The sequence below is a fragment of the Mastigoproctus giganteus genome, chromosome 13, assembly GCF_048544385.1.
Source record: "Mastigoproctus giganteus isolate SK-2022 chromosome 13, ASM4854438v1, whole genome shotgun sequence".
Lineage (NCBI taxonomy): Eukaryota > Metazoa > Arthropoda > Arachnida > Uropygi > Thelyphonidae > Mastigoproctus > Mastigoproctus giganteus.
The window spans coordinates 69459237-69471829 of record NC_143587.1 but is presented as its reverse complement, the minus strand read 5'-3'; the positions used below and the strand labels follow the sequence as shown (position 1 = coordinate 69471829).

Here is a 12593-nt window from a genome sequence, read left to right as displayed (position 1 = left end):
CTCCCTCCCTCTCTCTCTCAGGGTAATAGGGAATTATTTTTTTTTTTTTGGCAGGTACAGCATAAGCCTCAGGCTTTCTTGCACCATATGGCTAATAATAATAGTAATAATCTGTCATCATGTCTTCAAGCTATATGTCCTGCCCAAGACCATTTTAGTTCTTTAGTTCTGATAAGAATATCCTTTACTTGAGTTTGCTGCCTAATCCATGTGTTTCTCTTCTTATCTAACAGTCTAATTCCCAATATAATTTGTTCCATTTTTCACTGTCGTTCTCAGCTTCTCTTCCATTCTTTTGGTGAGTGCCCAAGTTTCACTTCCATAAGTCATGGAAGTGAAACTTGGCCTGATAAATTCTATTCTTCCTTCATTATTTTACATTTCAGACAAATTGGGATATTACTCCTCAGTATGTGGCTATTTCTTGAATGCTATCCATCCAAAATTTATTCTTCTCTTGACTTCCAGCCATTTATCATTATTACAGCTGATGACTTGTCCCAGATAAGTATATGACTCCAACTTTTCAATTACTGCTCCTTCAATCATTATATCCCTTTCTATGGCATACTTGTTCATCATTACTTTTGTTTTAGTCATATTCATCTTTAGTCCAAAATCCTTACTAACTCTGCATAACTGATTAAAATTTTCCTCTAATTCTTTGGGATCATGGCTTATGACCACGTCATCTGAAAATTGTAAATGGTTTAGCTACTCTCCATTCACATTGACTCCTTTCTGCGACCAGTCTACTCTTCTGAAAGCTTCCTCAAGGACAGCAGTATACAACTTCGGAGATGTCTCCTTGTCGAATTCCTTTCTCAATTTTAAATTTGCTACTGTCTTTGTCTAGTCTAATAAAGGAGGTAGCGTTCTCATATATTTTATTCAAAATCATAATATATGGGGTATCTATGCCTCTTCTTTCCAGTGCCTGAAACATTGCCTTATGCTGTATGGAGTCAAATGCCTTTTCATGATCCATAAATGCCAGGCATAATGGTGTTTTATATTCATTTGCTTTCTCCATTAGCTGTGATATTACATGAAGGTGGTCCATACTTGAGAATCATGTCCTAAAGCTAGCTTGCTCATTTTGTTGATTTTCATCAAGTATTCTTTCTAATCTGTTAGTAATGACCCTTGTGAACAACTTGTAGATGTGAGATAACAAGCTAATTGGTCTATAATTTCCAATTTATCTCCTTTCTTATGCAGCAAAACTATGAATGCATTATTCCACACCTTAGGCATCACACCTTTTCTAATGCATTTTGTGAAGAGTTTTGCCAGTTTTTGTACCATGTCTCTTCCTCCCAATTTTAACAAATCTACAGTAACTTCTTCCCCCGGGGCTTTCTGATTCTTCAACGCATGTTCTACCTCATCAAGAAGGATATCGGGTATGTCGTATGTGTTACTAATTTACAATCCATCTTCCCCACTGCTGGCATCATTCCCTCGCTCCTTGTATAATTCTTTATAGTAGTCTTCTGTTATTTGAATTATGCCTTCTCTGCTATTTATAACTATACCATCGCTATTCTTCAGTTTCAGTATCATTTGTCTTTCTGTATTACAGCTCATGGCCACTGATTTAAGTCCTTTGTCTCGATTTAAGTCCCTTAATGCTTGTTCTACTTTTCTTGTGTTACTTCTTCTTATGTCCTCTCTGAGTCTCTTTCTAATGGCTTTGCTTGTTGTTTGTTATTTGGTTTTTAGGAGCATTAGCAACTAAGGCCATATTGCTCCGGGAATATGCGGTGGTCATTCCCTGACCTTTCCGCATCCTCCGTATTTGGTGGTGACGGGCTCGAACCCCGGTCTAATCAAGAAGCGTGTGCTACGCACTGCTGCCTCTTCCCACCTGGCTACGGAGGTGCCCTCAATGGCTTTGCATAACTCAGTATACTCAATTTTCTCCCTGTCAGTGTTTTTCTTGCTCTTCATTTGTTGTCTTCAGTTCATCATGACAAGTGTTTCTTGACTAATTTTTTTTTTCTTTGGATTTCTTTTTACCTACAGGTTTCTTGGGCTTTATCACTTTCAGAAAGTTGTAATATTCCTCATCAATATCTTGGTCCTGAGCCATCTGCAGAAGCTCAAACTTGTTGTTAAGTTCCAGTACATACTGCTTTTTCTCCTCTACTGTTATCTACTATGAATTACAAACTATTAAACTATAATGATATCTCAAATAAGGATACCACTTAAAACTGTAAAACAATCAGGGTGTCAACTGTCGAATTTATGTAATGTTGAATAGTTCAATTTTTTCACCCTCACAATCCAAAAGTATTTTTTTTTTGCAGCACATTCATTGTTATACACTCTCTCTCTATATAGATAGAGAGTATAACAATGAATGTTATAACACACACACACACACACACACACACACACACACACACACACACACACACACACACACACACACACACTTTTATACCTATATCTGAATAATGTTTGAAATAATTGAAAAACTGAATCTTTCATAATAAAATTAAAAAGGTAAAGCAAACATCAGAGGCAGCAAAAAGCACATTCCTGTACATGATGCTTGAAATATAAAAGTAAAGTAAATTAGAATGATAATTTAAAAAATAATGCCAGTAGCATGGCAAGACAGAAGAGCAAAAATAATCAAAATTAAACATAAAGATCAAACCAACGTGGAGGGAAGAGAAGGGTAACAAGAGTAAAAATACTGCAGCAGAAACTCTCCAAGATAATTTAGAAATTCTAAATACAAAGATAATAATCAATTAAATTTTGAAAGCCAATTAAATAGAAATTTAACGGCATCCCCTCTGACAGGCACCAAGTCCAAATTTATGTGAAATATCACCAGCAGAGAAGTAAACCAACTACAATAAAATAAAACAAAAATAGACCAAAAATAGACTGACCATTACACCTCATCTCAACAGAGGATCACAAGGCCAATAATGGTCAGGGAATCGCTGAATTTCGATCGCTAAACAAATCGCCGCAAAGGCGAGTCAATCGAAGGATCAATATATATATTAAGTGCATTATATGTCGTCACAAAAAACCTCTACACTGGAAAATAACATGTTTTATATTGTATATCATTATTATTTTGTATTTAGTTGTAGGAACAAAATGGTTATGGTGTTTTTAAATTCACTCAGAACTAACACACTCACAGTAGGGGTTAGAGGTACACGAGTTAGTATAGGATATTGCTATACCAGCCAAAATAATAATAATATATAAACAAATACAGTGGATTCCGGTTATTTGGGCCACCGGTTAATCGGGGCAGCCGTTTATTTGGGGCAAATCTTAAAAAACAGAAACCAATCGAGAAAATAGCCAGGGTTTACTTTGCTTAATTGGGACAGCATACCGTTTAATCAGGGCAGGAGACCGCAGCACTGGAGATTACCCTACGATTGTCTCCGACGGTATCACATGGTTCGGTCAAAATTCTGGAGGTCACAACCATAAAACAATTAGCAGTCACCTGTTTATTGGGCTTTTCTGTAATTAAAATCTATCATAAACGGACAGTAAACTCTATCTTACTGAATTTGCGATAATACCGACAGCTGGAATTCTGTGGGTTATTATGGTGAAATGTGTTTACACGTCCATGAAATCTTCAATTATATAAAAAATAAATTTTCAGATCTCTTCATTCCTATTTTTAAAGCTTTGTAACTCGCTACTCAGTTCTCACTTGCGCGTATCGTGTTAATTGCAATTTGTGTGTGCCATGTTTTTTTGTTATTGATTGCTTACTTTTTACTGTTTTAAATTTTAACACCTCCCCTGGGCTTTTCTGTAATTGAAATCTATCATAAATGGACAGTAAACTCTATCTTACTGAATTTGTGATAATACCGACAGCTGGAATTCTGTGGGTTATTATGGTGAAATGTGTTTACACGTCCATGAAATCTTCAATTATATAAAAAAATAAATTTTCAGATCTCTTCATTCCTATTTTTAAAGCTTTGTAACTCGCTACTCAGTTCTCACTTGCGCGTATCGTGTTAATTGCAATTTGCGTGTGCCATGTTTTTTTGTTATTGATTGCTTACTTTTTACTGTTTTAAATTTTAACACCTCCCCCCCCCCCCGCCCACAAATGTCAGTGAACAGAAATGTCAACTAGTTCGTATGTACATATTACAGTACGTATTAATTATTCCGATTATGACTTATATTCTTCCAATTTTCACGTATCATTTAATTTTTTTTAATTGGTAAGGTAATAAATGGTAAATTTGTGCTTAATATATCTTTGCTTTTATAGCATGTGGATAATATTCCTCCTATTTTCACTAATTAGAATCTCTGTTTAATAGAATTAAAATTCAATTCACAAACATGATCACAATGATCGGCGCTTACTGTAGATCGTGTAGTGAACGGTACTTTACTATGTTGAGTTCGTCATAACGTGATTTGATTGTACAGTGAACTAATTGTAAAGGGGGGGGGGGTTACATTGCATTTTTAACTATTTACGTGAAACTTCGGATAATTGGGGCAGCTGCTTAATCGGGGCAAAATGCACTAGTCCCGATGTGTCCCAAATAACCGGAATAGACTGTAATAACAAATGAATGGAAATAATAATAAAAATTTTAAAAAATAAGAAATAAAAGAAAACAGACTATGTGCTTCCCTCCTCACACAGGTAATTATCCAGTTGGCCTTTGAATTTCTCCAAACTGTCAGCCTCAACTAACCAGAGTTAACTCATTCTAGTAATCAATAACTCACTGGCAAAGTAATACTTGCTGCAATCCAATCTAAATTTCTTCCCCTTTAATTTGAATTTATGGCACTAGTTCTAAAATCCTTTAGAACAGTGAAAGTTTTGTCTTCATTCATTTTACTATCTCCTCTCAGAGCCTTAGAGACCACAATCAGGTGCCCTTTAAGGAGCCTGATTAAGGTCACAGACAATCAAAAACTGATAGTTCTCTGTGATTCTGTCACTACACCGAATGCAATTCTTGAGAAAGGGAATAAAATTGTAATATTTAAAGATAGCATGCACTGTATATAATGATCCTACATATTGCAGTGACAAATTTTCATTACAGTCCCTTCAATTTCATTATAACAATGTTTATTCTGCAGTTTGTTTTGGCAGTCTTTTCTAAGTCAATGGGCCAATTCAAACTGAATTTCATTGCATACAATTCAAATTATCTATACTAAAAGACATAAAACCAATTTCATTAGTCAAGGCAAGGAGTGTTAAACAGAACTCTAAATTCATTGCATTTCAAATAATCTGATAATAAATCAAGGAGGATATACTGTGTGTGTGTGTGTGTGTGTGTGTGTACACACACACACATACACAAACTGATAAGTACATAATTCTTACCATTATATTTAGAAATAGAATCATCTTCTCCATCTTTCTTTGCTTCAGATAAAATCCACCTGGAAGGACAAAAAAATAAAATAAAATAAAGTAAATTAAATAAATTTAACAAAATTTATGCTTTAGGTGACCAAAAAAGTTGGTGTGAATTTTAGGATACATTAAAAAAAATTAACAAAAACACTCATTCTCCCTCCCCTCCTCTCTTTGTGTGCATGTGCGTACATGCACGAGTATGATAGCCAAAGAGCCAATGTGTTGCTGTCATAAGCCATTTTTCACTGAAAGTCAACAACCCCTCTAAAAATGGCTTGTTAAAGCAGTGTGAAAGCAAGCAAACTGATAGAATTTTGAGTTTAGATGAGTTCATATAGAACCATTTTCACAGTTTGTACACCATTCTCAGTCAATATAAATTCAAATGAATGGCTTCATCACTCACACTGAATCTTTCTCCAAGCACCTGGCATGTCTGGCCTAAATTTGTTTCATGGCAGCCCTTCAGCATCAATGGCAGTCAGTCATCCCTCAAAAGGGTGCATTGCAAGTCATCGTTTAATTGAAGTTTTTAACCATTTTGGACTGTGTTTATTCACTATCCTTGTCTGAATGCCATGTAAATGTTTAACATTTTTGTGTAGTGTTTGTGCCCAATTTTATACTGCAAGTAAAAATGCTTTAACAACTAAATGCAGCAACAATTTTTTTTTTCCACCACCGAACTGCACATTTTTGCTAGAAAAAACTCACTTGTTATGTGACACTGAGTCAACCAAAATGCAATGAGAGCCATAGCTGGTCAAAAATTTCTCCAGAGGGGTAATTTTACCTCCTGATTACAACAGATCTATCCACATTAATGTCAAGCCTTCCTCACTTCTACTTCTGGTAGCTACTTCCAGTTCCACATTAATTCATGATAACTTGGTAGAATTGCCACTGGCCAAGTTTGTTAAGAAATGAACATTGGAACAGTGCAAAAAATTTCAGGAGAGAGGTAAATCAGGCCACAGATTAAGATGACATGCTCCAACTTAACATCTCACCTTCCTCTCTTCAACTTCCAGAGGCTACTTCTGGTTCCATACTAGCCTATGGTTATACCAGAAGGATGCCCTTGCTTGGTTTAGGATAAGAACCTGAGAACAGGGTGACAGTTTATATGACAATGAAAATTCTTACTTCCATTTAAGACTACATTCAAAATTAACATCCAACCGCCCTCTCCCCTACTTCTGGTATGCAACTTCCAGTTCCTATAGAACTGGAAGTTGCATACATTTTGAGTTAACTCATTTTGGGTTAACTCAAAACTCATTTTGAGTTAACTCAAATGTATAGGCCATATGGAATGAAGATAACCCAACTAGGTTAACTTGATTACAAATTTGTATGAACACTAATACTTATATGAAAAACACCAATAATCGGTAACAATCTACAATTAAACGAATATATATTTATATAATAGTCCCACCACAGGCTAAGATGTGTATATGTAGTATGAATGATTTGTCATGTATGTAAACATGTGTGATGACCAAGTGAGTGCTTTGTGACTCATTACAAAACAAAAAACAAAAATTAAGTTGTCTGGCATTTGTATTTAGGGTGCTATGATGTACTCAGTGTGCAAAAATGAGTGAAAGAGGGCAATCGAGGGTGAATACTAAGTATTGTCAACAGTCATATCAATTATATGTGCATCCTGATATATTATGGGGGAAAAATTCTAAAACGTCTTGTATGCATATAAGTATGATTGTATGACTGATTACAGTGCATGTATAATCATGACTGCAGTTGGGGGCAACCAATTCTGGAAGCCTCCACACTGCCCATGCTGATTCCTCTTCTTGAGCAGCATGGCATGGGATGCTGAAACAGGTTTCAACTTGTCTGCCCAGTGTGAGATTGTCACTTATCTCACCCAACTAGCCAGGATAGTGACCAGGAACCTATATAGGGTGACCCCTGGCACTATGACTTTAAATCTTCCACTTCATTCCCAGGGCATTGCCAATCTCCCATCCTACCAAAACTCTTGCCTCATTATCATCATCAGCCATTTTCAATCCACTGCAGGATGAAGGCCTCTCCAGCAACAAGTTTTTTTCTCTTTTGTGCAATGGATATCCATTTACTACCCACGAACTCATGAATTTCATCTGTCCATTTCCATTGTTGTCTTCCACGTTTTCTTCTAGCTCCTCTTGGGTACCATTCTGTTATTTTCTTAGTCCATCTGTCATCACGACTTTATTATTAATATTAGATAATGGTAATAAGTAGCAACATCCTACGAGTCAGCTCAGTTATATATTTTGGCTTGCAGTTATATTATGTCTTAAAGAGAAACTAAAGAAAAAATTATGAATTAGTTAAGAATGGCAAGGGATCAAACCAGTTGCTAAGATTGAAGTTATTTTTCTATTAAAAAATGACACTTAAGTTTACGAGTCCAAAAGGTTGGGTTATCATTTAAGTTTTTTTTTGTTTTGAAAAAATAATATCCTGCATATACAATGCTCCTGAATATGCACTACAATTTTTTTTTACCCATATCAGTAATCGATTCCTTCTGTGATTAGGATATTCGCATTATATACACACAATTTTTCACACACACACACACACACACGATTAATATAAATAGCATTATTGGCAAATAATTATTCCCGTACGCATCAAGTATGTATATAGTGTAAATACAATACACTAGACCTCTGTGGTGTCACAGTCTGGAAAACTCGTACCCACCAATTGGCCTATCACAGTGTATTAATCTTGTAATTATTTAAATATAGCTTAACTTTATTTAAATATATTCAAGCTTATATATATTCAAGCTTAACTTTATTTCATTTTACATAACTGACCTTAAATACATGATGCACTCACTCCCAGAAATTCGTTCAGGGTCCTACTATAGGAACGGGTTTGCAACCCCGAACCACCCAAGCCCTACTACTTATCTCTACCATAACCATCTTTCTACTTTACTAGACTCTACTTCATATGTTCTGTGAGCCATTAGTTTACTGAATGCAACAGCAGGACTATTTTTTTAACTTTACCCAATCTATTTTTCGCCTTAACAAAGTTTAGCTGCCTTCTACTGCTACTTTGTCAGCTATTATATTTCTTAACTATCCTGGGCAGTTTGGACATCATGCATTTAACCTAGCGCATCACTGCACATTTAAATCAAAAACATGCACTTTTTTTTTTTTTTTTTTTTTTTAACGCCAGGAGCCACTAGTGTACCCACACATAAATATACGGGTAACCTGCGAAATCAGTCTTTTGTTCAGTCTGGCTAGTAATGGTAAGTCCTTGTCTTACAGTATTTACCTTTTTTCATTGTCTTAGTGCTTCACTTACTTCTGTAAGGTCATCCATGATCTGTATGCAACACACTATTAGCACGCTAACGTTAAATCAAATTTAGTATAATTATATTCAAAATTTTAAAATTTATTATTAACTTTGTAAATTACCAAGTGTCTTTTCGCACGTGTACCTATGCATACAGAGCATGTTGGAAACAGAAGTAAGAACATTGCTGTCTTTTTCATTATTTTGGTGGATGACCTCTGATGATGACACAAAAATTATGAAAGCCACTGCAATGTTATTTCCACCTTGATCGTTCGTTCAAAATCTTTCAAGTTTTTCAAAATTTATTTGGTATTGTTTCAATCGGTGCAAATCTTATCGTTTTATTTTCCTGTTCATTTCACCCCCCTTTATTTCACAACATATATCGCTTCCAGTGTATACCATATATTCATCAGTTTTAATTTTTACATAACTTATATATATATATATATATATATATATATATATAAGTTAGTAGTCGTGAAAGGCAATGTGCTAATGTTACTTGACTGGTAACACTAGTTATGGAGAACAAAGGGCGAATGGAACTGTGATCACAATCATGGTGAACAAAGCAGGGAGCTAAGATAAAGGAGAAGTAATAATGAATAATAAGAATAACTTAGTGCTGTTCGTCCTGTGATTTCGGCGCCTTTATCTAGGACCAGCCACCGAAATCAAAAGAGGAAACAGCAATAAGTGGGTATCGCCTCTGTTTCTGACATGAAATACAGCCCCACGTGGTACACTAGGAAGTAGGTAAGGTTTGTTTAAGTCAGTTAAAATAATTTGTTTAAATAAATAGTTTAGGTCAGTCAAAATAATTTGTTTAAATTTAATATTAATAATGAAGCATTGTATTTCATGGCTGACCCGACAGAGGCTGGAAGTAAAGAATAAAAAGCAAGAAAGGGATAACTTACATGGGATCGTAGTGATCTGTACTGTTGTGGAGAAATAAAATGTTTAGACTGAATGTGGGCTCCAGTATGTAGTATAGGCTAGCAACCCCTGGTATAAGGAATCGGGAAAGTTTTAAATAAAATAAATTAATTAATTATGTTGGGCTGGTTACCCCATGTGTTACAGGTTGAAGACGTATTCAAATGATTTAAATAAATAAAATAGATTAAGTTAAATTGGCGAAATAGTAAAATAATATAACCAAATTTTATTATGAAATTTAAAGGGGGGTAGTGGTAGGGTTAAAAGTTTGAAGGAATGCATCCCAGGATAGAAAGGAATAAATGGCTATCAAAGTAGTGGTATATAGTTGCTGAACTTTGTATAGTAAAATAATATAACCAAATTTTGTTATGAAATTTAAAGGGGGGTAGTGGTAGGGTTAAAAGTTTGAAGGAATGCATCCCAGGATAGAAAGGAATAAATGGCTATCAAAGTAGTGGTATATAGTTGCTGAACTTTGTATAGGCGAGGAAAGTGTTTTAAAGCAGAAAAGGAGCATCTCTATAAAAATAAACACAATACCCGAGATGCTCCTTTTCTGCTTTAAAACACTTTCCTCGCCTATACAAAGTTCAGCAACTATATACCACTACTTTGATAGCCATTTATTCCTTTCTATCCTGGGATGTATTCCTTCAAACTTTTAACCCTACAACTAACCCCCTTTAAATTTCATAACAAAATGTGGTTATATTAATTTTAATATTTTGCCAATTTAACTAAACTTATTTTATTTATTTATTTAAATCATTTGAATACATCTCCAACCTGTAACACATGGGGTAACTAGCCCAACATAATTAATTTATTTTATTTAAAACTTCCCAATTCCTTACACCAGGGGTCGCTAACCTATACGACATACCAGAGCCCACATTCAGTCATTTTATTTCTCCACAACAGTACAGATCGCTACGACCACATGTAAGTTATCCCTTTTTGCTTTTTAATCTTGTTATTCTTTTATTGCATGTAAGTTATCCCTTTCTTGCTTTTTAATCTTGTTATTCTTTTATTGCGTGTAAGTTATCCCTTTCTTGCTTTTTATTCTTTACTTCCAGCCTCTGTCGGGTCAGCCATGAAATACACGCTGCATTATCAATATTAAATTTAAACAAGTTATTTTTACCGACCTAAACTATTTATTTAAACACATTATTTTAACTGAATTTAAACCTTACCTACTTCCTAGTATACCACGTGGGGCTGTATTTCATGTTAGAAACATGAGGCGATACCCACTTATTGCCATTTCCTCCTTTGATTTCGGCTGCTGACCCTAGATAAAGGCGCTAAAATCACAGGACGAACAGCACTAAGTTATTCTTATTATTTCTTATTCTTTATCTTAGCTCCCTGCTTTGTTCACCATGATTGCGATCACAGTTCCGTTCGCCCTTTGTTCTCCATAACTAGTGTTACCATCAAGTAACGTTAGCACATTGCCTTTCACGACTACTAACTTATGTAGAAATTATGGTCGTTGGGTACTTTCTGCATACAGCAGTGTCCCAGGTCCATAATCCATCATCATTATTTTTATTTCTATTATTAATATCTTAAACTCTACTGCTACCTTTAAAACATATACAGGTAACCCCCGCTTAACGCTGATAATTCGTTCCGGAAAAACAGAGCGCTAACCGAGTGCCGCATTCCCATAAGGTAACATTTGTAAGTTGCGGTCGGTGCCATAGGATATTTCCTAATCGATAATAAACGGTAGTGAAAAGATGCACAAATGTTGGCCAAAATATTTGTACATATAAAATATTCTGCATTACATACGTATATAATTATGTGGTAACTACTTATGTATTAAAATTAAACTTAAAATTCCAATTAAAATCATGAATTTAATTTATCTAAATTGATTTGATTTAATTTAATTGATGAAGTTAATCATGAAAAATGTGTCGATTTTGGGTTGAACTTTGGCCCTCTTCCAAATAAACTAAAAGGGGTATTAATTTTAAATCCCCCGCAGCGTTACCACCCAATGATAAAGTCAACCGATCCTTCCCCACTTTGAAACCTGGCATGTTTTTTTTTTTTCTTTCAATATGAAACTTCCTTTAGGCATTCGTTTCCACAAAAGTCCTGCTTCGTCTACGTTAAAAACTTGAGAAGTTTTTAATACATAATAATAATACCTCTCTTCAATAATTTTAAGAAGTTCTTTTTTGAAAGTTTCGGCTCCTTCATCTGCACTTGCGGCTTCTCCCTGGATTTTAAATCTATTCAAAACCAGCCCTTACCAGTTTTAAATGGTTTCACATTTTTTTTTTTTAGGCGAGTTTTTTTCAGATCATCATATTGGCTAATCTCTCTCTCTTTTATAATACAGTGGATTTCAGTTATTTGGGTCACCAATTAATCGGGGCAGCCGTTTAATTTGGGGTTAATTTTAAAAAACAGAAACCAATCGAGAAAATAGCCAGGGTTTACTTCGCTTAATTGGGACAGTATACCGTTTAATCGGGGCAGGAGACCGCAGCACTGGAGATTACCCTACGATTGTCTCCAACGGTACCACATGGTTTAGTCGAAATTCTGGATGTCACAACCATAAAACAATTGGCAGTCACCTGTTTACTGGGCTTTTCTGTTAGTGAAATCTATCATAAACAGACAGTAAACTCGATCTTACTGAATTTGCAATAATACCGACAGCTGGAATTCCGTGGGTTATTATGGTGAAATGTGTTTACACTTCCATGAAATCTTCAACCATATAAAAAAATAAATTTTCAGATCTTCTCTTCATTCCTATTTTTAAAGCTTTGTAACTCGTTACTCCGTTCTCACTTGCACGTATTGTGTTACTTGCAATTTGTGTGCTGTGTTCTTTGTTATTGATTGCTTATCT

At 35.0% G+C, this 12593-nt stretch overlaps 1 protein-coding gene across 1 annotated transcript in view; it reads right to left on the bottom strand.

Annotated features, from left to right (window-relative positions):
• Positions 1-12593, bottom strand: part of LOC150076146 (calmegin-like) — a 308067-nt gene that overhangs the window by 225032 nt on the left and 70442 nt on the right. The window contains exon 5 of the mRNA XM_090387267.1: positions 5378-5436. Coding sequence (XP_090243393.1) covers positions 5378-5436 — 59 coding nt within the window. The remainder of the gene's footprint in view (positions 1-5377; positions 5437-12593) is intronic.